This window comes from Manis javanica, chromosome 4 (genome assembly GCF_040802235.1).
Source record: "Manis javanica isolate MJ-LG chromosome 4, MJ_LKY, whole genome shotgun sequence".
Taxonomy (NCBI): Eukaryota; Metazoa; Chordata; class Mammalia; order Pholidota; family Manidae; genus Manis; species Manis javanica.
The window spans coordinates 158,874,383-158,902,110 of record NC_133159.1 but is presented as its reverse complement, the minus strand read 5'-3'; the positions used below and the strand labels follow the sequence as shown (position 1 = coordinate 158,902,110).

Here is a 27,728-nt window from a genome sequence, read left to right as displayed (position 1 = left end):
GGTGGGAAGCTCTTCAAGATGTAGTCAGGGCAACTGGGGAGAGAGAGGGAAGGAGGATGGCGTTCCCACCCCTGCACTTTTAGAAGACGGTTTTAATTTCCTCTCCTGTTTCACTGTACCTCTCAACTTCCTTCTGAAGCCGTGGGGTCTCCCTGCCTTCTAGGCTGTTTCTTGCCTCTGTCCCCTCCCCACTTCCCTTCCTCTTCCCTGGAGGTTCTGGGAGCAGAGGATGGAGAAACAAGAGCAGGATGAATGTTCTTCTCCAATGCTGGGCCACGTCTCAGCCAGGGCTCAGCAGTGTCTTCCCCCAGAAAACAGGAAGGATCCAGACACCACGGGGTGGCAGGGTGAGGACACCTTGCAGGTCACAGCCCCACCCCCGTCTACAGTGCCCTCCTTCTAGGTAGGAGGCCCTGGGACCTGAGAACCAGGGGTTCCTCCAGGACTGGTGAGAACACACTCAAGCCATCAGACTTGAATAAAACTGCCTTGAAGAGCAAGGACACCCAAGGGCAGGGCTGACTGCCTGGGCGAAGAAGTGAGATGTCCTGGGAATGAGTTTCTGGGACACTGTGTGTACATTTAAGCCACTTCTCGCTCCTCCAATGAATTTTCTGAGCATTTGTTGGCATGCAGGACTTTTGAAATGCAGATGAGAAATAAAGGTCAGTGGGGTTTATGAAGAGCCCATGAGGCTCCCAGGGTTTTCCTTATGGCCAGTTTGACTGGAGCCTTTTTGGGAGCCTCTAGAGTCACTGGGAATGACCTGGTCATGGGCTCCCATGTGGGTGCCCATATAGGTACAGCTGGTCGGGGAGGGGGCAGTGCAGCCAAGGCTGTGATTTGAGCCCCTGGGAGGCCGGTTAGTGTTACACTGAGAAAACCCTGCATCCCCAGGCCCCAGGCTTTCTCCCTTGCCTTTGGATTGGGGAGGACTTAGCCAAGATTGTTCCAGCCCAGAGCTGTCTCCAAGCCATTGCACTCTCCGGCTGTTTCTTCCTCGTCCCTCTTATAGAAAAGACTCATGAATAGGCAGCCTGCGGTGAGCTGGGGCAGGGCGAACTCACAGTGGGACCCTGGGGCTAAGAGGTCAGCTGAGATAGGCCTTTGTTCAAACTCAGACCTGCCGCTCTTAGCTCCATGACGCTCTCTCTCTATGCCTCAGTTCCCTTCTCTGTAAAATGGGGAAAACAAAAGTATCTATACATGAATTTCATAAACGTTTATTAACTACCTACCAAGTACTAGGCACTGTTCTAGGTCCTCTGGACACACCAGGGAACAAAACAGCCAGAGAGCTGTTTTCATTCTCTTGAAAGCACACAGTGCCACCTACAGCTGGTCCCTCCCACTAAGTGACTGAAGGTGACCCTGCTGTGCCCACAGCGGCTTTTCTTCCCGCTCACCAAGGGCTGGCTCCCAGCTGCCATCTTGTTGGGAGTCCACAGAATGCAGACTGGTCCCCTAATGAATGGACCGTGGTAGAGTCCCATGCAGACTCACAGAGGAAGAAATGCTTGGGTGCTGATTCAACAAGTGGTCAGCTTTCTGCAGTTGGCTGTCACTCTGCTGCTACAACCTGTTCTGTTCAGCTGTTCAGATGCGCCCTTCTATTGCACACAGTTATTCCGGTGAGAGGCTGTCTCTCCTTGTAATAAAATGCACGGGCTCTGTGGCAGCTGCTTGCCACTTGGAGGTCATTCTGGTTCACTTGAGCGGGTAGCATTTAATGGCAAGTGAACAACTCTAAAAAATCCATCCCCCAAACCTCCTGCTCCCTGGCCCTTTCTGCTCCTCTGCCTGGCTGATGCCAGAAGGGGTCCATACACTCTCCAGCAGCCCGCTCCCACCGATTTCTCTGCTCTTGGATGTGGCCGTGCCCAGGCTAGGCCCAAGCTGTGGCTCCTCCCCGTTCCCACCACCCTCCACCTCTCCACTCTGCCTAGCCCATCAGCGTTCGGGTTGCTGCTGGGAACACACCTGGGACAGGCTCCTCTGGACTGTGCGCACAGGGGCCCTTCTGCCTGGACTATTGCCCCAGGAAAGCTGCCAGGCTTGCTTCCTCCCTTCTCTCAGTTTCTACCCATATGTCCTCTTCTCAGAGGCCTCACCCATCCTTTGTGAACAGAACACACCTCCACAGTCATTCCACTTCTCAGTTCTGCGCTACATTTTTCCCAGCCCTTCTCACCACCAGAAACCCTAGTGTAGAATTTGGTGCAGACTGCAGGCTCCATGCAGGCAGTGCTCTGTCTTTTCCTGTTCATACCATATCTCCTGGCCCATGGCAGGCATTCAGTAGTGTTTATTGAAGGAATGAATTAATTTGTGAATGAGTGAATGAATACCTAATAGGTAGATTAAGAGCAAGGAATGAGACTGTAGCCAAGGACACCAAGCAGCATGCCCTGGGTCACCGCGTGGCCAGCACTGTTCCAACCCCTCACTGCAGTGCTACCAAGCAGAGAGCATCAGGATCCCCCTTTTAAAATGAGGTACTGAGGCGCCAAGAGGTTCAGTAACCTCCCAAGTGAGATGTCAGCCTGTCTGAGCAGAGATGTCAGTGCCCTCCCTGGGGCAGCTCACTTCCAAGAGGAGAGGGAGAAGAATGGAATGGAGTTCTGCACGCCTGGTTTCCCTCACAGACTCAGCGCCCAGATCTCCCTGGGAGGTGGCGAAGGAGGAGGCAGACAGGCCAGGAGCGGAACTCTGCCCTTCTCGTGAACTGAACATCAGGGCTGGGGAAGGGGTGCTCAGCTAGCACTGGGTGGGGGTCAGACCAGAATGTCGTAAGAAATCCTTTTCTGTGAGTATAGACAATAAACCTGTGTTATAAACATTGAAGTTGCTAAGAGACTAGAATCTCTTCCCACCACAAAAAGAAACAATAATTATGGGATGGAGTAGAGATGTTCCCGAATGCTGCAATGGCAGTCATATCCTAATAGAAATGTACCAAATCAATATGTCTTAAACTGACTCTATGTTAATATGTCAAATATATCCTAATTTAAAAAATCTCTTTTGACCCTGTAACTACAGGCAATAGCCTAGAAGTATAACTTTACAGACTAGGTGAGCTCCCTGGGACACACTTATCGTATTCTGTAATTTCCTTCAAAACTCACCCCAATGATAATTATGTAATTATTTTTGTGTGATTTTCTGTTTAGTGTCTGTCTTCTCATCTGACTGTAAAGCCCAAAAAGGCAGGAACCAGGCCTCAAGTGCTGAACTCACAGCACCAGCTCAGGACCCAACCCCCTGGTGACAGGAAGGAGGGAGAAAGGGACAGAGAGATGGAGGAATTGGGGTGTGACTCAACTGAGGGTGGCATTAATGACCTCTGGGGTCCCTGCTAGTCAGAGAGCCTATAGTTCTGTAAGGCCCCAACACGGAAGGAAGCTGCACCATTTGGAGGCCCGTGGAGGGCCTGTTCTGAGAGGCCACTGCCTTCTGTCTTGCAGCCTGCCTACAGTATCAGAGCTGTGACACCTGCATGTCCTCGGACCTGACCTTCAGCTGCAGCTGGTGCCATGTCCTCCAGAGGTTTGTGCCCTGGCTGACTCTCTGGTTCCCGAGGACAGACTGTGGAGGAGGGGCAGAGGGCAGCACGGCCCCACTCCCTGTCCCGGCCTCACTGCCAACATGAAGGTCTCTCTAGCCACTGTACTGTGGCCCTTAGGACAAGAATGTCACAGAAGTGAGTTGCTGCCTGAGGCCTGTGACTGATCAAGGTGACTGTGTGGCAGGGTCCCTGTGGTGATGCCAAGCTTCTAGAAGACCAATCAGAGATTCCAGCTACTGCAGCTCTCTCCTCATCCCTGGGTGGGCTGGTTCATCCTGGGGCAGGGCTTTGCAGAGTGGCCCGCAGCTGCGAGGTAGGGCTCTCATTAGGCAAGCAGAGTCCAGGAACCCACCCTAGGCCCCCTGCATCAGGATCTCTGGGAGAGAAGCCCAGGAGCCTGCATTTTAACATGGTGCCTCATCTGCCATCAAGCATGAGGTCTGCAGGCTCAGAGGCACATTGATTCAGAGATCCATTGTTATTGGGTGAGAGACCTGGGATCTTTCTCAGGCTACAACAGGGTTTGCTGAAAACCAGGGCTGTGAAAATTCAGGCATCTATGGAAAGTTGGGGCAAGCTACAAAACCATGTTTGCTTGATTTTGGAAGCAGGGAAAATTCTGGATGAGATTCAGGTCCAGGGATAAAGTTCTTAAATCCAGCTCATCTCCCACTCCTTGTTCTGAAGTCATTTCCTCATAGATTAGACTCAGAATTTGAGCCCTGTTCTCCTGTCCAAGATAAATAAATGGCAGGAAGGAAAAAAAAAAGGAATTTTCTTTGGGGACTAGGGTTCTCATGAGAGTGGGAAGCTCTATGAACTCCAAGAGCCTTTAAGGCAATCTTGCAAATGGCACATTACAGAGTCTCTGAGTTCTGTGCAGCTGTGGTGCAGCTGTCAGGGTTTCCTTTGCTCCTTTCCAATATCCTGGTGCAGAAATTGAAGCCACCGCCTTTATAGGCGGCTAGCCTAGCACACAGGACACAGCTCTGGGCGGGGAGGAGCGCGGCCCACCTCAGACCTCCAGATGTACTTCCCACCAGCTGTGCTCTCATTCTCACTCTTGGGGCCTCAGCTTGTTTTCTCTGTGAAATGGGCTAGCGTTATGTGGTTCAGGGAGGTGTGTGAGAAACACAATGTTAGTTTAATGTCTCAAATACCAAGCAGCCTTTTTGCACACCGTTCAGGGCCCCTTATATGAAAGGCACAGAGCAACAAAGAGAATACTTTGGTTAGCCCGCAGGTTGGTTCTTCCTGGCGTGGAGCTCTGCCGCACCCTTGTGCACTTTCAAGTAGAAAGCCAATGTCTCAGTGTGGGGAGATCATGCAGATGACCTCAGATGCGCCCTGGAGTCCTAGGGCTGACTGCCACTGTATGACTCAGTGTCCAACGAGAGCTGAGCCATGAGAACTGCAAAATGGGTCAGATGAAAACAAAACCTTCGCGCTGATCCCCACCTCCCTCCCATGTAACACAGGCATCCAAGCCCAGAGACCATGACAGCTTAATGAGGGCTGGTCAGGTCAGGGCAGGGCAGGGCCTTGGGTGTGGACACTGGCTTTGCTATGGTCACATCAGCCACAGGACAGAGAAGCTGCTTCAGAGAGTGTGCAAGGCTGATGTGGGGCTGGAAATCCTGTTCCCTGATGCCCATGGGCTTGGTCTCAGCCCAGCACGGGCCCCCTGGAGACTCAGTTCCACCACAAGCTAACTCTAGGGCTCTGAAGAGCCAGAGGGCAGGGCCAGTGCGGCCACCATTGTCTCTCCCACGAGCAGCTGCTTGCATTCACCACGTGGGCTCTCTGCTTCCCTGTCCCCTCCACCAGCTTGCCCTCTGCGGCCTCCCAGAGCTTCCCTTCTCTGTGCTGGGGCCCCATCTAACTTAGGCAATTCCACTTAGCATGGGAGATGTCTTCCCTTTCATCTCACATTGCCCCCCTGTGGCCCACTCTGGCGTCTAAGGGTGACCTTCAGGATTTGGCTCAGGATGAGGGTCATAATCCTTGCCTTACAGTGGAATTGTGAGGGTCCCAGAGACAGTGCAGGAACAGCATGTGGCTGGGGCAGCACCTGGCATTCAAGAGGTGCTCAATAAATGGCCTTTTCTTATGCTTTTCTCTGCAAAAGAGAAGAGTTGTGGCTGGTGAGCTCAGAGCTCAGAATGCAATGATGCTCTTAGACCTATACTGAAGGCTCAGTCCTGGAAAGAAGCAGTTTGACTGACTTAAAAGAAATGTTAGTTCCAGACCCTAATCCTCCATCTCCCAAAATAGTGGGCACGGGGGACCTGAGGGGGGCATGAGGATGGCCCAGTTCAGCCAGCTCTGCTGTAGGAGGAGCAGCCCAGAGACCGCCGAGGCATCTGAGATGGAAAGACTGACAGTGTCTCAGCCCCACCAGGGCTCAGGCAGTTGCTGCCGCAGAATGTGAACTGGCCATGCATTCTTTCTCAGCACTGGTGGTTCATGGTATCATTCTTCCCATGTGGTTGTCTCTGCTTGGCACCAAAGAGTGAGGAACGGAAACGTGTGTGTGATGCCATGGTGAACAGTCTCTGGTTCATCCTTATGCTGCCACCCCTAGGGAAGCATTTGGCATCTTCCAGCCCAGCTGAGCTGTGCAATGGCCTCTCCAGGGATGCTTGTCCGTTGGTTTTTAATTTCTCCAAGCCTCTGGCAGGCCCTCATTTCGGCCCTTTAATAATCACACCATGGGTGCTGGCTAAATCTGCTGAGGACCACCTTCAGCCCAGCCTCTTCTTGCCAAGTTTAGTCCCATCTGCAAAGAAAGGGGTAGGGGCTCCGTGAATGAGCAAGACTTTCCCCAGAAGACATATGCGTGAGTTCCCTGGATTCTCAGCAATTTCGTGACAGCCCAGAGTCAAGGGGACCTTAAAGTCCATTAGAGGTCATGCAGTCCATCTAGCCCCCTACACGCACACACATCTAGGCAGATGTGGCCTGGGGTGGGGAGCTGGGTCAGAGGTAGGTGGGGATGCCACAGACACTCTCCCCTCCTTCCGGAGAAGGAGGAGAGGGGGCAAGAGGCCTAACTCCCAATCCCACAGCCACAGGGTGCTGAGAGCACCTGGGCAGTGGTTTTGGGGAGTTTGATCACCTTGGCCCTGGGAGGTTAGCCCCCTCCTCACTATCATTGGAGAGCTGTTACTACAAAGGAGGATATGAGGGGAGGGCTTCTTTGTCAATGTCCTGGCAACTCGGTCCTTTTGGTCTCCTGCAGATGTTCCAGTGGCTTCGACCGCTACCGCCAGGAGTGGCTGGCCTATGGCTGTGCCGAGGTGAGAGGCTTCAGTGAGCTGGGGTGTGGGAATGGTAGGGCTGCCAGCAGGCCCTCCCAGGTTGCTCTTCTCAAGGCATCTTGGCTCTTGGTGAAATTCTCCCCTCCACCTGGGACTTGACTCCCAGTCCGCTCTGAGCAGTCAGACCAGACCCGGGAGGTGTTAGAGAGCTCTGTGCATCCCTGAGACGAGCGCTTATCCTGTGACTTGGCCTTGAGCTCGCAGCTCTCCGGGAACTCCTCCGGTCCTTGCAGAGGGCACATGCAGCACGGCCTCAGCCACAGCTGGACCCTCCAAGAGGCTGTGCACCTGGTGATGTTCGCAGAGCACCTGCCCCGGCTCCAGCCCTAAGGCTTCTTAGGGAGGTAGTCATGCCAGAAGGGAGGAAGGTGTTCCGAGCATCGCCCACTTAGAATCCCATACAGGTTCCTTTTCACTGCTGGAATTTTCCAGAATGCTAAACACTGTGGGTGGGGCACATTCTGTTCTCACACCTTATGCCAACAGAGATAACATTCATCCATGCGTCCTTTCCTCCTCCGTTCTCTCTCCATTCCTTCTCACAGAGCAAGTACCGTGTTTGTGCCCAGCACTTCTAACTGCAGGCTGCCCTACACTTGCTCTGATCTAATCCTACCACGGCCCCAGGAGCTGGGGACCAGTGCCCCTGCTGATTGGAACAGGAAGTGGAGGCTCAAAAAAGTTAGCAACCTGGCCTGCACCTCATAGCTGGTGAGATGGTGAAGGTGCCAGGCCCAGTATTTAAGCAGAAAGCCCCGAACCCACTGCTATGCACTCAGCACCCCCTATTTCATCAGTGAGGCTGGGCAAACTGTCTTCTTATGGCCTTAAAAAGAAATCTTGTCGAGCAGCCCACTCCTGACATTGGCTGTCGGTGACTGTACAGATTTGCTTTATTTATTCAAGACTGACGTTTCAGCTCCTTCCTCAAGGAAGCAGCTGACAGATAAATTGCTCTGTAAGATAAGATGCTTTCAGGATAAAGTGGAAAGCTTAAATGCGTTCAGGGTCCAGCTTTGGTTAGCTTACCACGCTTGGACCATGCACCAGAATTTATAATTTTCTGGTCACTGAGGCATGAAGGTGACCCCGCCATCCTCCTGTTTGAGGGTTCTTTGTGGTGTGGCGTGCCAGCCCAAGACCTGTGCCCAGTGCAGCCCGGGTCTCTTGCAGGCAGAGGGCAGGACGTGCGAGGACTTCCAGGATGAGCACCACTACTCATCCTCCCCTGACAGCTCCTTCAGCCCCTTTGACGGAGACCTCACCACCGCCTCCTCGTCCTTCACTGACAGCCTCCCCACAGAAGGTAAGGCCTGAGCTGGTGGCGAGGAGGAGGGGAGGGAAGCCATGGGGAACAGCTACTGCCTGGAGATAGCTATCCCTACCAGGCATTATCTCAGGGAGCAGGAATTCCTCTGTCCTTTCACAGATGAGGGACCTGGGGCTCAAGGAGCTGGAGTCACTTGCTGCTGGAAGGCCGAGCCAGCTTTTGCACAAGTGAACTCCAGGCCCAGACTCCACCCACTGTGCCAGCCCACGTCAGGCTGTGGGATGGGATTCACTGCGGCCACAGGAAAAATTCATGTCCTAGTCTCGTGCCAGGTCCTTCAGATAGTATATCTCAGTGAATCTTAATAGCGCTCCTGACACAACGGGTGAGGTCTTACCCCTGTGGCAGGTATGAACTCAGTCCACACACTCAGTCACAGAGAAAGGTTGCCTGATTCTTTACAACTCTGCTCCTGCCTCCCAATCCTCCCTCACCTGGAGTGGAGGAATTCCTCCTCAGCTGTTCTGGGGCTTGGCTCCCTGCTTCTGTGACCGTGTACAGGCAGATCAGCGTGGGACAGCTGTGTCCAAGAGGGTTGCTGCTGCTCCGTCCTTGTCTCTACAGGCCTGGCTGTCCCCAGGGGCTCCTCTGCCATCCCGAAGCCTGGGCATCTTGTTCTTGTTGAAGCCACCAGTGTCCATTCCTAGGCACCACACAGCACCTTGGGGAGCCTTACACAGGCTCCTTCAGGATTCTTTGCCTATCTCAGAACATTTTCTCTTACTTTTTTGATACATCACATCCGGGTTTTAGCCCCTGTCCCTGGGCTAAGACTCAAAGACCTGTGGACTCTTACCACCTCCTCTGAGCCAGACACCTGCTTGAAAGGGGAAAATGGAAAAGAGGAAAGAAGGAAAAATTTCATATTTTAAAACATTATTCAGCCACTCTCCCATTTTGTAGATAAGGAAGTGGGCTCATAGGGGCATCAGCCAGGCAGAGGAGCAGAAGGGCCAGGGAGCAGGAGGTTTGGGGGATGGATTTTAAGAGTTGTTCACTTCAATCAAATGCTACCCACTCAAGGGAACCAGAATGACCTCTGAGTGGCAAGCAGCTGCCACAGAGCCCATGCATTTTATTTATTTATTTATTTATTTTGGTATCATTAATATACACTTACATGAGCAACATTCTGGTTACTAGAATCCCCCCATTATCAAGTCGCCACCACATACCCCATTACAGTCACTGTCCATCAGCGTAGTAAGATGCTATGAGCCCTTTATTACAAGGAGAAACAGCCTCTCCTCTGGAATAACTGTGTGCAATAGAAGGGCGCATCTGAACAGCTGAACAGAACAGGTTGTAGCAGCAGAGTGACAGCCAACTGCAGAAAGCTGACCACTTGTTGAATCAGCACCCAAGCATTTCTTCCTCTGTGAGTCTGCATGGGACTCTACCACGGTCCGTTCATTAGGGGACCATCTGCATTCTGTGGACTCCCATCAAGATGGCAGCTGGGAACCAGCCCTTGGTGAGCGGGAGAAAAGCCGCTGTGGGCACAGGAGGGTCACCTTCAGTCACTTAGTGGGAGGGACCGGCTGTGGCACTGTGTGCTTTTGTCTGCCAGTGGTAGTGGTGGACTGGGCTACACTGGATTTTCACTGGTCTTGATTCTGATCAAGTTAATTCGCCCAATGATATTTAGGGTGACTTTGGTCAGTTCTGATTAACCAATGTGTTATTTTCAACTTGCAGTAACAAATAGACTCAGTGTTGTATTTAAATTCCCTGTTTATTGAAATTCCAGAAGAAAATATGTCTTTATATTACAAGTCTACAACTGTCTGTTTTGTTTTACTTTCAATTTTTAGGGGTGCTTTTTAGTTCATTTTAGAATAATTATGCAGTAATTATAAGTGATGATTTACATGGTTCCAAAGTCAAACCTACAAAAAGATATATATTCAAAGAAGTTTCATTTTTTGTTCTCACCCCTCCACTCTATTCTCTTTCCCCTGCAGGGAACCACTTTAAAATTTCCTTCTGGCTTATTCTTCCATTATCTAATGTGATTTTGGGGGGATATTTCAACATTTATTGGAAATGTATAGCTCAGCGAGAAGCCATGTCCAGGCCCTGGGAGTGCAAATAGGTTGGGTGTTGAGGGGTACAAGTCTAGGGAAACAGTGGGACCCAAAATGCTACAGAAGCAGGTACCAAATGCAGTCTGACACAGAAGGATGCACACATCTGTCCTCCAGGAAGTGGCAGGGCCAGGACTTAGGGTGAGGCAATGAGGCACTCAGCTCAGGCCTAAAATTTAAGGAGGCACATACCCACATACACAAAAGCATGAGCCAGATCAATTATATTTTAGTGCAATATTTATACAAATCTAGATTAATGCTGTTTAAGTTCCATGATGAGCCAAATATCAAAATTCTAAGTAAAGACAGGCTCTGACCTGCTTCACTTGTGTCACCCTAATTCCAGCCCTGCAGAGGAATAGTGAAAGAGGAATAGTGACGGGGAGGAAGGGCATCCCCTGCAGGAGGAACAGTCAATGCAGTGACCTGAGCTCAGAGGTCTCTAAGGTCTCTAAGGTCTGGAGAGCCTTGGGCTAGTGCCATAGTGTTGAGTTGCAGTGAGTGACAGGAGGAAAGAAGATTGGTAACAAATTGCAAAGGGCCTTGAACATCTGTGGACAATGGGAAGCCAGTAAGAGCCTCTGGAATGACATGGATGGTGAAGGAGCTGGTGGGGAGGAGGAACGGAATGCCTGTCACAAACCCCAAATTGTGGAACAGTTCAGTTTGTTTAAAGTTTGCTGCTTAAAGCTTTAATCTTAAATCATCTAGAGCATTCTCCTGACATGGAAGTCTTGCTTGCCTTTCTCCTTTTAAATCTGTGGGGAAGAGCCGCAGGAACGGCCAACCATTAGAACTTACTTAGGAAGCCGCAGGCACATGCCTTGACATGTAGAGAGACAGTGTGTTGGCACAAAAATCTGTCCCCCAAGCTGTACCCTGGGGGAAAATCTCAACCAAATCTGACCTTGGAACACACACAGCCCCTCCTCAGTCCCTCCTCAGCTTCCTGTTGCCCCTTCAGACACCGAGAAAGATCCTCAAGCTGGCTTTCCAGGCGGCCGTCTCCCCACCCCTGGCCCCACCTGTCACCCTGCCCCACTCACATCCTCTCTACCTCTAGCCACACTGAACTGCTTTTTATTTCTCAACCGACCAAGTTCTTGCTGACTCCGGGCCTTTGCCCACACACCTTCCTCTAGTGAAGTGCTTTCCCCAGCTCCACATCGCACTCTTCCTTCTTGAGGCCCTTGGTCTAGGGGAGGCCGCATCAGAGTGCTGTGCCCCGTTTCCTTGAGGCCCCGTGTGGAGCCGCAGTCACCAAGCTCAGTCGCAAGATGCAAAAACAAAACAGGTCTTTATTGCTAGTTTGAGCTAGGGTCCCGGCGGCCCGTCAAAACACAGGACACAATCTGAAACCTTGAACAACGGTCCCCTTTTGCTTTTATACTCTTGGAAGTTGGGCGTGGTTTGAGCGGGAAACTTCTTACTCAAGATGGAGGACACAGAACAAAATGGAGGCACATAGTTATTCGAGATGCGGGACACAAAATGGAGGCACATAGTTATTCAAGATGGGGGACACAAAATGGAGGCACATAGTTATTTGAGATGGGGACACAAAATGGAGGCACATAGTTATTCGAGATGGGGACACAAAATGGAGGCACATAGTTATTCGAGATGGGGGACACAAAATGGAGGCACATAGTTATTCAAGATGGGAGACACAAAATGGAGGCACATAGTTATTTGAGATGGGGGACACAAAATGGAGGCACATAGTTATTCGAGATGCGGGACACAAAATGGAGGCACATAGTTATTTGAGATGGGGACACAAAATGGAGGCACATAGTTATTCAAGATGGGGGACACAAAATGGAGCCACATAGTTATTCAAGATGGGGGACACAAAATGGAGGCACATAGTTATTTGAGATGGGGACACAAAATGGAGGCACATAGTTATTTGAGATGGGGACACAAAATGGAGGCACATAGTTATTCGAGATGGGGGACACAAAATGGAGGCACATAGTTATTTGAGATGGGGGACACAAAATGGAGGCACATAGTTATTTGAGATGGGGACACAAAATGGAGGCACATAGTTATTTGAGATGGGGGACACAAAATGGAGGCAGGGGTCAAGCTAACCTTCCAGGGGTCCCACAAGAGCTTCCCTGCTGAGTTTTAATTGCCCCTCCATCCTCCCTACCTGGTAACTCCCTGAGGGCAGAGACCAGGTCTGCCCTCTGTGCCTGCTCCCAGTGCTCATGGTACGGAACACTCAATAAATATTTCTTGAATGAATGAACACAAAACTAGGGAAATTTGGCTTGTTTGTGACTTCTACCATTTCACTGCTGTGTGACTTTAAGCAAGTCACCTCCCCTCTCTGCACTTCAGTTTCCTTGCCTCTAAAATGAAAGGTTGGACTGAACCTCCCTAAAGTCCTAACGGGACCTAAGGTGACAAAGGCCATAATGGTTCACTAATCTTGTGCCTTCTCTCCTTTCTCTTTGAAGACGACACCAAGTTGAATCCCTATGCGGGAGAAGACAGTGAGTACCAAGCTGCTCGCCCCTATTCATCAGACTCACTGCCTCCCAGATAGATGCCCCCAGGAGAGGGAGCAGCAGCCACCTGGCCCCTGCTTCCCTTCCGAGGTGGGGAGGAGGGGAGCAACAGCAGCCTGAGCTCCCCAGACCTCCTGCTGGGCCAGAAGGTAGGGGGGCTTCTGGGCACAGGCTTCCTAGACGGAAGGAACGTCTACATCTAGACGCTTCTCACTCAGCCAGGAACCTCCTGGAGATCTTCTGTTCTTGAATACTCACTACCCTGAAAGGAGTGAGAGAGGAGGGAAGGGCCGAGCTAGGGCAGGCATGACAGTAAGGGGTCTGCCATCACTGGCCTCCTGTCCCCATGGGCTTCACAGCCACCTAGGGGTGGAGAGCAGCTTCTCCCACATCCAGTTTCATTTGATTCCCAAGCTGGGTTGGCAGAGACAACATACGAGTTGTCCACCACAATTTTACAGGGTGCCAGAAGGTGTGGTCCCTGGCCCCAGGATTAACTGGAAGGGTGATCTCTTCTCTGATGATATGAGGTGGCCGCCTCTCCTGCCCTTTGCCCAGAGCCAGCTCAGGCTTTGCTGGTGCCACAGCAGGGGGAGATGGGAATGCCTCCAGTTCCAGGGCCTGCAAGACTGCTGTTATCTGGGTTCCAGCAGGAGATGAGAGGGTATTAGTGCAGCACAGTTTGGTCACATTTCCGCCAGAGATGGAGCCGTTACTTCTCTGTGTGCACACGTGAGTGTGTGCACATGTGGCTGTGCGCGGCTTTGGGGGTGATGGGGTCCGGGCTGGGCCACATTCCTCTTGCTCTGCACCATTTGATCATCAGCCCAAGCCCTGACTGTCAGATCATCAGTGTCACTGCAGGCTGCCAGCTGCTGGCCAGGTCAGATGGGGCTACTGGGGTGCATCATTCAACTCTACCTGTTGTCAGGTACAGGCCCAGATGCACTGGGGTGCCCCAGGACAGTTTCTCTTCTGGGTTTCTGCTGCTTCCAGAGAAGAGGGGTTGGGCAGGACAATGATTTTGCATGCATGCAATGTCCTGTTAAAACCCCACCCCCACCCCCATTGATTCCCATCCCACCGGTTAGCTACGTAAAAATGATTCAGTATTTCTTACTGCTCATCTCTCCTCTTTATGTCACTATCTCCACATCCTTTTAGGGTAGGGAGAAGAAACAAATAGCCACCTCAGGTAATATTGGGGAGCTAGGCTTCTAAGTGGCTGGCTGGCTGTGTCCCTGGGCAAATCACTTCACCTCTCTGTATTTCCGTGACCTCAGCCATGAGAAAGGGGTTGGACTTGATGAGCTTCCAGCTTGACAGTCTATGGAAATAGTCTCCTCCTTAGGATATATTTCAAATGCTTAGGATATTCTAAGGACACAGAGATGAATAAGACACTGTCCCTGACCTGCAGAAGGCCACAGTCTGGTAGTGGACAGTGACTGGTATGCTCATTTTGTTATCAGAATAACTAACACTTATTGAGATTGTCCAAAATAACAGCTATGGTCCTCAGCAGTTGATGTGAACTATCTTGTTTTAACCCTGATGACCTAATAAGCCTATCAGGTAGTTATTATTAACCTTGTTCTACAGAAGTGATGGCTGAGACACAGACAGGTTAAATAATTTGCCTAGGGTCACACAGCTACTTAGTAGCAGAGCCTGGACTTGAACTCAGGCAGCCAGACTCCATATCCCAAACTCCTTACCATCACATATCCCTTATAGATTCCTTAAAAGCACTTAAGTAGCACAGGTTTAAGAGAGAGCTTCTCTTATGATCCTATCAGGCAACTTCCAGGTGATTTTGAAAAACCATCTGAAACATGCCAAGAATAACACTAATGCCATACTCATGATCCCACCCCTCCTGCCCCATCCTTCATGTATTTATTTAAAGTAGATCCGAAGGTTCTGTTGGCTTTCATCTCTGGGTCTTTGTCAGAACCTAGGACGCCACGGCCCCACCTTTCCTGCTCCCCTGCAGCTCCTCCTGCCCTAACGGTCTCTCTGCAGGCCTCCAGAACAACCTGTCCCCCAAGATAAAGGCCCCCCCCGTGCACCTGGGCACCATCGTGGGCATTGTACTGGCAGTCTTCCTTGTGGCAGCCATCATCCTGGCTGGGATTTACATCAACAGCCACCCCACCTCCAACGCTGCGCTCTTCTTCATTGAGGTGAGTGTGGAACGTGCTTACAGCTCTGCCACCTGCTTCTCAATCAACATTTCCTCGGCCATTCGGTACCTGCCTCTCCCCATGTCCTCCTCACCCTGACACGCCTGGCTCCTGTTCCCACCTGAGGAACCCTCACTGACTCCACCCTGACCCATCACACACTGATGGGAGCCCTTTTAGCCCCTACCCCCGAGGGCTCTGCTCCTCAGAACTCCGTCAGTCCCCCTGTCCTGCTGAACAGCCCATCTGCTTTTACTCCCCATGCATGAAGTCAGAAGAGCCTGCACAGAAGGAAAGACGGCCCACAGTGCTACCCAGGCTGTTTACGGCTGTGCAGCAGTCCCTAATGTTTTATGGCCTCTCACGCCCAAATCCCAGGCCGGTGCTTCTGCAAAGCCATAATGGAACCTAGGTCTGTCTCTACCTCTTTGCCTGCTGGGTGGGTTTCTTAGATTAGAACTGAAAAGCCATAATAATCTTAAGAGTTGCTCTCTTTGGGAGCTTCCCGGGAGGATGCTGCAGTTTTGAATGTCTCGGGGTTGGGAAGAAAACAGCCCCTCTTTGCTCTGGGCCCAGGGATTAGCAGCTCGTGCCCCGTCACTCTCAGCTTCTCACCTGTGCTCCCCGTGGCACAGCGGTAGCGCCTCTGTGCCGCTGTCTTCTTCAGGGGGTCACAAGCCCACTGATCTCATTACCCAGAGGCTGCGGTGGTTCTCTCCTCTCCTTGGACAGCCCTGTTCCCATGAGTCCTAACCAGGCAGTCATCAGTCACACCTGGGTTCACCCGGACAGCTGCAGATCCCCAGCCGCAGGGATGCTGATGGGGCAGGTCCGAAGTGGGCCCAGAAGTCTGCATTTTCCGTTGCCTCCCTAGCTGACTCTGGTGCAGGGCCTGTACTGTCTGGAGGGTTCCCTCGGCATTTCCAGAGTCTCCAATATCATTCCATTTCTCACCCCCTCCCTCACTTTCCACAGTCTGAGGGCTCCACGTGGTACGTTGCTAAGGGTTTCACCTGTGTCTGGCAGACCATATAGTGAGGGGTAAAATGACCTCCTTCCTACCTCCTTCAGGACCCAACAGGTTCCCCAGTGGCCCAAGGATCACAGTGGGGAGTCTTCTGGGGAGAGGGGTCCTGAACTTCACCTGGCTCCCAGTAGGCCCCCAGCCACCCTTGTAAAGAGGGTCTCCATGCTCAGCACTGTCCCCCGGGGATGCCCCAGGGGTGAGGTCCCATCTGCCGACACTGTGGTCTGCGTCCCCACAGCGGAGACCTCACCGTTGGCCGGCCATGAAGTTCCACAACCACCCCAGCCACTCCACCTACAGGGAGGTGGAGCCCTCGGGCCACGAGAAGGAGGGCTTTGTGGAGGCCGGGCAGTGCTGAGAGCCCCGTGGCTCCCCTCAGAAGTGTAGGAAGAAGACCTGGCAACCCCACTGAAGACCAGGCACTGCAAAGGGGTGAAGTGGCTTTTCTTGTTTCATCTGAGCACACTGGGCCAGGAAGGTGAGGCCACCGTGTGCCATACCAGAGCTGCACCCCAGAGACTGAGGCAGGAGCAGGACTCACTGAGTCTTTAAGGATCAACAGACTAATTTCATTCAGTTCTGATGGACGGGCCTCCCCTCCGGGTCTGTCAGTGGTCTAGCCTGTAGCTGCCCCAGAGGCCCCCACCTGCCCCCTGATGCCCCTGCATATGACACAGGAGAACTAAGCCCTGGACTGGGCCCGCCACATTCCTGGGTCCATAACTCCAGAGCTGGTCCTCACGGCTATGGACTGTGCATATTTAGCCCCAGCATCCGTGGAGACTGGAGAGGTTCTCTCCGGGACAGCTGCTCCCAGCCTTCTCGGCAAGCTGCTGAATGACACACTGTTATCAGAGGAAAGCCAGACGAGAGAAGAGCGAAGAACCTGTGGGAAAAATTGCATCTTTAGGCTTTGCTCCCTCAACTTACCCTTTCTGCTGAGAGCCAGGACTTCTGCATCAAACATGTGTGCAGCCTGTCTCTGGCTTTACCCAAGCCATGCCCAGCCTTGGCCTGGCAGCTGTGCTGTGCACAGCCACGTCTACAGTGTGGGACTCTTACCCAGAGGGTACCTTTAGTGTCCATCCCATTCACTGGCCTGTTCTTCTACCAGTGCCAGTCAGTACCTCTGAAGGCAGGGCCTGCCTGAGTAATATTTTTGCTCCTCCGGGCTGGATTTTTATAGTCATTAAAGAGAAGCAGGGTAGCCAGAGTGTTTCATGAGACAAACCCCGCAGAGAACTCCGGCTGAGTCCTGGAGAAGCACAGCCACCTTACGGTTGGGACAGAGCAAGCTGGTGGGACTTCCTAGGTAAAGCCTTGCCCTGGAAAGTTGCTTCCACCTCCCCAGCTCAGCCAGAAGTTTTTGGGGCAGAGAGTTTAGGCTTCCAAACATTATGTGGTTTTAAGGGAATTCTGCGGGGGATGAATGGGGGCTGCTTCTGAAGAGCATTTAAAATTAAAATCTATAACTCAACCTCATTCAAAGCTGAGTATATCAGCAGCAAATAAATGTTAAATCACAGTCTCCACCTAGTCATGCCCTTTTATGCACGTCACGAGGGATGCTGCAAAAGAAAAGAAGTTAGGTTATGTATGCAGTCTCCCGAGGTGGGGGTCGGGCATCCACAGATACCCAGACACATCCGAACACCTGACTGATGGTTTTTCTAGACGTTCCCTGGTTCATCCTCCCAGGGGCCGCTAATGACAATCTGGGTAGGAAGCGAGCTGGACCTGGGCTACATGTATATATATATATGCTTCATAAACCAGACAAGGAAGAGCTGTAGTGAAGGTCAGATTTTGAGAAAGAAAAAAGATAACAGCAAAGAGAACAGTGTTCCTGAAGGACAGGAAGTTCTGTAACAGAGCTCTCTGAGAGAGAGAAGAGCAGCCAGGTGCTGAACTGATGTGGGCTTCCAGCACTCCTGGTCGTCAGGAGGGTGATTTCTGCCCTTGCCTGACCAGCAAAGCTCCTGTGACCTGTATGTATCTAAATGGCCAGAGGGGCAATTCCCGCTACGGCCAAATGGCACGGCACCATTTCTCCCACTCCTAAACTCCAGCATCCTTCTTCCCACCAGGAGCTCTGCCGACCATTCTGGATTCTTGAAGGGAAAGAACACAGAGTGAAGAGTGGAGTGGTGGTGGGTGAGGCTTCTGCTGTAACCACTTCAGGTGGAGAAGGTTCCAGATGCCTTGGTGGGTCAGAGCAAGCCTGGTTGAGCTGTGGGACTACAGTGGTGAGGGCAGTGGAGCTGTGTGGTACCAGGTAGTCTGTCTGTTTACAGCAAAAAGAATGTCACTGAGAGAGGCCTCCAGACATTAAAGATGCATCACTGAGAGGAGGCCCTGGACTTGAAGAGCCTCTGAATTTCTCAAGCCAAGCACATAGCCCAGTGCTCCCAAGAAACAGAGCCAGGCGTCTCCGAGTTAATGCTGGTCTCCAGCCCTCCTTAGGTTCTGTGATGTGATGAGCGTTTCTTAGACAAACCCAGGAGTTTTACTCCAAGGTTTAGTGCAGGTCAGCTGGGTAGCCATAGGGAGTGACAAGCTTGGAGGGTGGGCGACCAGACCTAGGGGTCTCATGACCCCTATCAGCCTGTGAGCCCAGCCTTGTTCTCCTTTAATCAGCCACTCCTAGATTTGTGCTTGCCTAGTCAGGTCCCCAGGGTTTCTGATTCTAGAAATGAGTGCATATGAGCCCAGCCATCAACCCCAGCACCAGGAATGCCCCAGGTAGAGGGGTTTCCAAGCTTGACTGACTGGCCATGTCCCTCCTGCCATAATCAGGTATCACCCTCTCACCCCAGAAGGCCCCTCAGTCTGGAGACCACTTCAGGTCTCAGCCTAGAGCCTGCAGTTGAACATGTCCATTTGTCACTATTAGAGGTTCTCCATGGACCACTGGAGACAACCTCTTAAATGTGTGTGTTGCCAGGGCTCCCCTGTATATATATATTTAGGTGCATGTGTATATATATATACACATACATACATACATGTGTATGCACACATATGTACATTTCACTGCTAAAACATTGGATGAAGCTGTAGCTATGCTCAGCCCGTAGCTTGGTGTATTAAATTAAGACAGTGGCAAAAGCTGCCAGCCAACCACACTATTTGAAAAGCAGTCACCACTGCTTTTCACCACTGGAGCTGATCACTTAACCTGGTTGTGGGCAGGGCTAAGACTCTTCTCCAGATCCCGAGACAGATTAACAGATTTACACAGCACACTGACCAGGAGCTGTACCCGGACTCTCAGGCCTTGAGAACTGACACCAGGTAGAGTCACAGATAAGAAGATGCAGCCAACCTCTTCTCTCTCTCCCCCTCTCCCTTCTCTCTCGCTCTTTCCATTCCCCTTTTCCCCTCCAAACAAAACATTACCTGAATTTACAACAGAAGAATCTGGGGATCAAGGACACCCTAACAGTCCTAAATGCGATGTAGTCAAGTATTTAGTGTGAATTATTTGCATGGATTCTCAGTGTTAGTGATAAATGGTAACATTCTTTTACAACTTCTGCTATGGGCAAAATAAAGCGCAAAGGATTTTGAGTGACATTCTGCAAATCACCACACAGACCTTAATCCTGATGACTGGCAACTTCTCTAAGGACCTGCATTAAGGAGCATAGGAACAGCTTCCCACAATCTGTCCCCCATGGGTGCTTTTCCCAACCTCCCCTCCCACCCCCAGAAGAAACCCCTAGGTCCCTCTGGAAAAAGACCCCAGTTATTTATTTATTTGGGGTTTGTAAGTCCCTAGAAGTAAACCTCATGGGTTTCTCATCTACTGTCTAGAGGTAACAAAATAAATCTGTGTAAATTCATGCTGCCACATTTCTGGAGGCTTTGCATTCAAACCACCTCAGCAGCCTCATTGTGTTTTTATTACTTTGCAATTTTTGCTCACAAAACATGGTTAAGCAAACCAAAACAAAGGAAAAATTTGAAGTCCTCACAGCCAAAATCAGCTATGCCAAATTTCAGGCTCCAAACAGGACAACTTATAAATAAACATGCTGCACTTGCCAGATAAAGAGGAATGTGTTAAGAGAAGGCAATGCAGATTGGTGGAGAAGGTGCCGAACTACGCAGCAAGTCAGAAGGCAGGAGCTGAAGCCCCAGTCATGTCCCTAAGGAGCTGTGTGATATAGGTCAAGTCACCCGACTTCTCTGGGCCTCTGCAAAATAAGCAGGTAGGGTGATAAATTGATCTAAGGTGGGAATATCCCCTCTCCTGAGCAAACAAGCCTCACCTGCTTTTTATTCCCAGTTCACACAGTAGCTCAGACCAGAGCATCCCTTGCTTTTCCCTGGACAAGGTGACCAACTTATTCTCATTTGCCTGGGACTTTCCTGGTTCTCACACTGAGAGTCCTAGGTCTCAGGAAACCCCTCCATCGGTGTGCCCCAGGGGCACACTGGGACAATTGGCTAGTCTATCCTTGGAGCCTACCCAGACCCCATTGGCTGAAGAAAGAGGTTAATCTCAAGCACTTGTAGACCACTTTAGAGTCTTGGACCTACCTGTTCACAAAACGTGGTCAGTACAGGCAGCCTTAGCATCCCCTGGGGATTAGCTGGAAATGCAGAACTCAGGCCCACCCACCCCAGATCTACTGAGTTAGAATCTGCATTTGAGCAGCAACCCCTCTCCCTGTCACTCATGTGAAACTCAAGAAAGTGTGAGAAGGCCTTCTCGGAAACAATTCTGATGAACACAACTGGTTGAGGAAGCATTATTCCCCATTTCCCAGATGAGGAAAACAAGGCTCAGATAGATGGTTTATTTATTCATTTGATCCATTAAGCACCTACTGTGTGCCAGGCACCATTAAGTGACTTGCCCAAGGTCACACAGCTATTAAGTAGTCCAGACAATCCCCAAACTCAGATCTTCAGATTCCCAGCCAAGGTCGTTCCCTGTGTACCTGGGGGCAAACCACATGGCCACAGTTTAATATGCAAACTGATTGTAGATTAAACAGAGGCCTCCCAGGCGGTAGAGAGCTTCAGATAGTTCCAGATAGCATTCTTGGCTCATGAAACTGTGAGCTTATCAGCTATTTACTTACACAGTCCACAGGTCACTGAGGCTTGAAAATGTCCTTATTGTTAACTGCCCCCTTCTCATCCCAGCTCCCCCTCTCCAGTGACCCTCCCACATGAAGATTTGGAAGCCCTGTCCACAAGGATTTTCAAAGCACCAAGGCCATGCGTCTGTGCTATTTATCTTCTTGAATGGAGGACAAGTGATTATTTCATTTGCTGTAATGGGGCTATAATGCTATAATGGGAAGGGCCAGTCCTGACCTGAACTACTAAAACCAAAGAGAAAGTCTTCGGGGACAGTTTTCCTGATGCTCATAAAACATTTTCACACTTGGTCCCTAGCGATAAGCTAAATAATGCCCACTGTTTTCCACAGCGCTGAGAACACTGACAAAGGAACAGCTGAATACAGGCCAATGAAATGTCATCAGACCCTCCCAGTCTGGAGTTATGAAAGTTTTCCCTTACAACTTCAGTCTTTCCTCTTCAGTTTTTATTCCAAAACTGAATGTCACCACCATGGGGTCAGATGGAGCATCCAAATGATATAATGTAAGACTCACAGCGTCCCAAAGAGGAAAGTCTGAAAATCTTTAAAAAAGAACAGATCCTGCCTATCATGCATTGACCCTCCTGAAGGTTCCCTGGGTTCAGATCCCACTGGGAATTCAGACATGCTGCTCTTGTCACAGGGAGAAAGCAAGCTTGGCATCTCTGCCTTCATGTTGTTCCCACCTCCTTCACTGCCCTAACCTTTGAGCCAGTAACTCCTGCTCAGCCCTGTACGTAGACATGTTTTAACCTGTCTACTTTTGCAAACAGCCCTCTCTTACCCAAAACTTGCCCAGAGAAGGAAGGAATTATGTCCAAAAATAACAAATGCCTGTCACAGATGTATGGAAATAGCATCACCAGAACCATGGCAGTAAAATGACTGAAGTCACCTGACCCATAAAAAAAGTTCCCAACCTCCTTGAACCCTTGCTGGCTCCCCAGGTGTCTGGGGTTGACCCTGACCTCTGGACCTCAAGCCCCTCCTGCTTCCCCTTTCCCTAACATAAAAGAAGCTTGAAATCAATTCTGAGTTAAGATGAGCCTTTAGGACGTGAGTCCTCTATCTTCTCAGTCTGCTCGCTTCCCAAATAAAGTCACTTTCCTCACCCCGACACCTTGTCTCTCGACTAACTGGCCTGTTGTGCAGTGAGTAGCATGAGCTTGGATTCAGTAACACTCTTAACGAGCTCAGATGTGGGTTGAGTGCCTAGTGGTGATCTCCTTGCCTTGACTTCTCTTCCCCAGGGAACAGTGATTCCAAGACCCCCAACTCCAGGCCAGTAGGGCAGCCAGCCCCAGGGCCCGCCCCTCCCCTCTCCAGAGCAGCTGAAACCTCTCTGTCTTCCGTGGGGCTTTTCTCCTCCAAGCCCTCTATGGACCAAGAAAAACCCTGCCAGCTGCAGTTGCTCTTCCTTCTTGCCTCCAGAGACAAGCACTCAGTTCTCTTCACTGTGAAGGAGGAACCAAAACTAACAACATTGGCCATGAACAAAGCTTACTTACAAAAGGCTCTGATCTATTTACTTTTCTCCTTTGAGATGGTAAGAGAGTGGGGTGGTTCACATTTACTAAGGGCTGACTGGTTCCAGGCCCTCTTTTAGGAGATTTATTTGTATCATCACCTATGGGGGCAGGTATATTGTTATCTCTACCTTACAGAGGAGGCCGCTGAGACTCCAGTTCAAGGGAATTTACTCAAGGTCGCCAGTTAGTCATGCAGGGGAGGAGATGAACTCCTAAAAGGTAAGGAGATGTTAGTTGGCTTCTGGTTGCTTCCCTAGCTCCGTCCTGAGGCCAAGTCTTGTCCACTTTCTTAACCTCAACACCCTGACCTGCCCTCTAAGGCCCAGGAGACTCCATCTTCCACGGAAGACTCACTTCCCAGCCTGGAAGTGGAGTTTAAGGGGAAGAGGCCCCCATTGCCTCAGTTTCAAGTGAAAGTTTTAAATCTCCAAGGCCCTACAGATGGGGTGACCCCAGTTCACTAGGTGTTAGCCTTCTAGAAATGAACCCTCCCAGCCTTTGGGCCACACATCTCAGAGAATGTTACCTGATGTTCTCATAAATAAAGGCCCAGTCCATAAGAATGGCTCTCTTGTCCAATGACCCAATCCCTTGGTTTTACAGAGGGAAGACAGAGGCCCAGGAAGGCCAAGAATGACTTGCCCACATCCACCCAGAAAGCAGGAGAGCCCAGGCTGCTGGTTCTTGGAGCTAGCATGCATGGTGCATAAGCACGTGGATTCTGATGCCACCAGGCCTGCACTGAATGCTGGTGATGCCACACACCACCTCTGTGATCTTACACAAGGTCCTCAATATCCCTGCCCACTTTCAGCACTGGTTAACTGGAGGTGAAGAAAATAGTAACACCTGCCTCATTAGGCTCTGTGAGGATTAGACATCCAGTGTTTGGAGCCAAGCATAGCACTCAGTAAGTAATCTGAAAATCTTGGCTTCCTTTTAACTTGTTCTCATCCAGGGTGGTGAATGGATTTTCTGGAGCTTTCTGCTGCCTTTATATTTGGGCATGATTTCCACCCAAAGGAGACTCTGTTAGGTGATCTGCTACTCAGCGGGCAGCCAGCATCTCCCCCTCAGAAAGCCTCCCACTTACCCCAGGATGAAAACAGACGCCAACAGCCCTTCAGTGGGGCAGCCTCATTACTGCGAAGGAAACAGGCACTCTTCAGTCTTAGCGTCTATATTTCTCTTCATTTTTGTGTTCTTTAGGGGAGAAAAAAAAAGGAAAGAGAAAAGGATATTGCCAAATTCAGCTTGCAGAAATCAAACCCTGGACCTTTTCCTCAGTGATTAATTTTGAAGAAAGGTCTATGCCATACCCAAGGCTGACTGTAGGTAGACCAGAGAAGACACCAGGTTTGCTTTTCCATTTCCTTTTAAACTTAAATTAAGACTAGTTGTTGCAGTTCCTTTGTGAAAACAGATTAATAAAGCATCTGCAATGAGGGCTGGGACATAATAGGCACTTTGCATATTTGTAGAAAGGATAGATATAGATCAAGAGGGGTACCTCTTAACCCAAAGAGAAACCCTTCCTGTCCGTGCTTGCGGAGTCCTGCTCCAGGATGCCCTGGCGGAAAGGAAAAAGGCGATAAGCCTTCCTGTTCTTTCAGAAACACACGAGGCCAAGACGGGTCCAGATATGGCTCTCCTGCAGGTGTGTGTTTGATGGGCTGCGGGCTAACAGGCCCCGGGGAGAGAGGATAACCCTCTAAGCCTGGCTCAAGAGCGACCTCTAATCCTTAGGCCCAGGCCCACAGAATAACCAGAAAACCCAAATTTAGAATCTTTATTTCTCCCCTTTCCTGCTTCTCTCCTTCACAAGAGGAAGAAGAAGGTGGATGTCCCGGCAGCCTCAGAAACAGGACAAAGGATCACTGGACACGGAAACATCCCCCGACCCAAGGAGGCCCCAGGGCTAGCTCAGCAGGCTTCTTTATTTGGCAAAAAAGCACAAATTAACTCTGTCCTCAGCACCCAAATGTATGACTCACAGGCAGCCTTCTGCACAAAGAAAGGATACCAAATGAAGAAATGCAGAGTGAAGTGCCAGAGGCGCAGCCAGCATTTCTGGAACAAATTCCTTCCTGGCCTGGTCTTCGTAATCCAGATTCTCAGTTTCTGGGGAAAATCACTTTTGACATTACAAACACCCTAGGAGAGTGGGAGGCATAGGATCACAGCCCAGGGTGGATTAAAATCAAGAACCGAAAGGCTAGAAAGGAATTTCTCTCTTCCTTTGTTTATGAATATTTAGCAGAAAGGCCCTCTGAGGAAGTAATTCTGCCTTTGAGACCTCAGAGAAGCAAACGGCTCCACAGGGCCTCCTCTAAGGTTTCTCCTGGTTCTTCTACTTGGATCTTCTGGTTAAAGAAATATCCAGCACGGTGGTTTCTGTTACTATTTGAGTTCCTTCTTTTCAGGCAACTGTGCAGATTTGACAGGTAGCAATCACAAGACCCTAAAGGAGTGCAGGTTTCTTGCACCACTTGTATTTCCTATATGCGAGTAAAACAAAGCTCCTCCTCAGGTGGGCTGCCTCTCCTGCCTTCACTCCCACGCATAAGGAAAGGGTCCTTTATAGAGGGACTTAGAGCTTTCAAAGCACTTTCCTCCATTCAAGTCTCCCAGGCAGGGAGAGCAGTGCTCACACCATCGGGACCATGGGACAGCCCGCTGCTGTCCCTTCCCCAGCCCCAGCCCAAGCACAATGCCAAGTTCAATACATGTATAACCGTACTTCATTTTGATAGATCTTAGTTTTCAAAACAGTTTCTCAATATAGTATCTCTTCTGAGCATGATAGTTCTCCTTTGAGGTTGGCAGAGTAGAAACTAGCATCCCATTTTAAGGATGAAGGAAAGTGAAGCTCAGAGCACTGAATGATCTTCCCAGGCCCCACTGCCTCTGACCAGATCACATCAGAACTTCAGTGCCACCTGTCACTAATAATATGCCAACAACAGCTAACGTTTACGGGGCACGTTTTGTGCAGTACTAAACATCTCACAGGCATTTCAATAAGAAGGTAGAAAGGCAGCCAATGACCTTCACTCATTGTCAGGTTCCCAAGGACGTCACTTAAAATGTGCTTCCTGGCCGTCTCATCCTGGGTCCAGCGAAGCAGGAGCTTTGGAAAGAGAGAAAATAAGAGCTGGTCACATTTACAATGCTTATGGTAGGGTGAGTGAGGCAAGATGAGATTGCATGAAACAGAGAACAGTGTGATCCATCCATATTTTTGGCCTAAATTGGTAAGCAGACTAAACTCTCACAGTTATGGCAGCTCAGAGAATTAAGGTGGAAGATTTAGAATTTCATTGTTCAGTATGGTAACCACTAGCTACATTTGTCTACTGAGCATGTAAAATGCAGATGATCCATCTTACTAGGCTGATGGACAGTGACTGTAATGGGGTATGTGGTAGGGACTTGATAATGGGGGGAATATAGTAACTACAATGTTGCCCATGTGATTTTTATATTAATGATTCAAAAAAAAAATGCAGATGATCCAAACTGAGATGTGCTTTAGGTGTAACATACTCCCTATTTTGAAAACTTAGTACTAAAAAAGATTGTAAACATCTCATTAATAATTTTTATACTGATTATATGTTGAAAGTATAATATTTTGGATGTGTTGGGTTAAATTATTAAAATCAATTTTACTTTTTTAACATGGCTACTAGAAAATTTTAAATTACATAGGAGACTCATTATATTTCTATTGGACAGTGCTGGTTTTGAATAATCGGTTATCAACGTTATTTTAGATTGCCTATCTAAATGCTAAGTACTTTATGTACATTCCCTTATTTAATCTCTGTATCATCTCCATGATTTCATTATTATTCTATTTTACAAATGAAGAAGCCATGGTTTAAAAGAGTTAAGTATATAGCTATTAAAGAGGATAACAAAACTATATGTATTGCAATGGAAAATGCCCATAATAAATTAGTTTTTAACAGTGAGTGACCTTTCATTATCAGAAAAATAAAATTTGCCTATATAGTTTATTTTAAATAAAGACGTTAAATGACTTGCCTATGGCCATCCAACTAAGTAACTGGGGAGCCGGTACTTGAACCCTGGGCCTCTGATGACTCCAAGTTCATGCTCTCATCCCCGTGAGAACTCACAGAGGTGGAAAGGCTTTGGAGGTGCTAAAATCAAGCACAGCAACCAGCCTTGAAGGTTCCCTGAGCAGACAAAACCAGTTTAGTCAGGCAGCCAAAGCTTAATGTAGCTTATTTTGCAAGGCTAACTTGATCAGGATCATTTCTTGACTTTGGAAATGATAAGCAAAACTTGAACTCCTTCCCAAGATTGATATGCGGTAACTGCTAAAAATTATAATATTATAACCGATCACTGTGAACAACAACCAGTCCCTGCTTTCTCACTGCCTAAGTCTTTTATAACAATATATGCCTGAGCCCCATTCCCTATTCTGGTTGGAGTGCTTTGGGTTTGCACAATAAAGTTTTAGTAATTACTACTTCAGGGACTGATCGGTTTTACTTTGGTTATTTTGAACTTTTGACAGAAGCATAGGAGCTAAGCCCCCACCCATGCCACGTCTTCTCTGCAATATTCCTGGAGAGAGGCCAGCTAGCATTTGCTTCAATACCTCTAGTAATGGGGAGTTTGTGACCTTCCTGAGCAGCATGCCCCATTGCTAGCCACCTGGTTATTAGGATTTTCCTCCGTTATGTAAGGAGAAATCTGTCCGTCCTAAGTTCTGTCCTTGAGTTCAGGATCCTCACAGAGGAGGTAGCCAATCTAAGCTAGGCTGAAAAGATGGGCTGGCTTGCACTGGTCTCTAAGGAAGGGGCAGCCCCAGCAGGTTTCTCCCTGCTGTGGGGAAGGAAACCCTAATCTGCCCTACACCCCGCCTTTCCACCTCCACCGCCCAGCACTTCCTGCGGACTGGCCCAGGTAAATCCCCTTGCTTGGCGTGTACTGCCTCCCTGATGTGGCTGTGGCGACCACAGCTGCAGCAGACGCCTGAATTTCCATTCATGGTGTGGC

The 27,728-nt window shown here is 49.8% G+C and overlaps 1 protein-coding gene and 1 long non-coding RNA gene across 16 annotated transcripts in view; one reads left to right on the top strand and one right to left on the bottom strand.

Annotated features, from left to right (window-relative positions):
* PLXDC1 (plexin domain containing 1) overlaps positions 1-27,728 on the top strand; it is a 91,904-nt gene that overhangs the window by 42,513 nt on the left and 21,663 nt on the right. For 3 of the 11 annotated variants that reach the window (XM_073235540.1, XM_073235539.1, XM_036990871.2), the window contains 6 exons: positions 3,468-3,549; positions 6,810-6,867; positions 8,062-8,194; positions 12,780-12,815; positions 14,856-15,016; positions 18,131-22,797. In XM_073235540.1, coding sequence (XP_073091641.1) covers positions 3,468-3,549; positions 6,810-6,867; positions 8,062-8,194; positions 12,780-12,815; positions 14,856-15,016; positions 18,131-18,322 — 662 coding nt within the window. In that variant the 3' untranslated portion in view covers positions 18,323-22,797. Of the gene's footprint in view, positions 1-3,467; positions 3,550-6,809; positions 6,868-8,061; positions 8,195-12,779; positions 12,816-14,855; positions 15,017-15,287; positions 15,429-16,281; positions 17,572-18,130; positions 22,799-22,826; positions 23,610-23,900; positions 24,018-27,728 lie in introns of those variants that run through there. The other 8 variants (XR_012130742.1, XM_073235537.1, XM_073235536.1 and 5 more) reach the window with 8 other exon arrangements.
* LOC118967020 (uncharacterized) overlaps positions 16,793-27,728 on the bottom strand; it is a 64,387-nt gene continuing 53,451 nt past the window's right edge. Inside the window, exons 4-7 of one of the 5 annotated variants that reach the window (XR_012130748.1) lie at positions 24,686-25,821; positions 23,785-23,894; positions 22,820-22,903; positions 16,793-16,929 (exon numbers count right to left, since the gene is read on the bottom strand). This is a non-coding gene — a long non-coding RNA (uncharacterized lncRNA). Of the gene's footprint in view, positions 16,930-22,819; positions 22,904-23,784; positions 25,822-27,728 lie in introns of all 5 variants that reach the window. The other 4 variants (XR_012130747.1, XR_012130745.1, XR_012130749.1 and 1 more) reach the window with 4 other exon arrangements.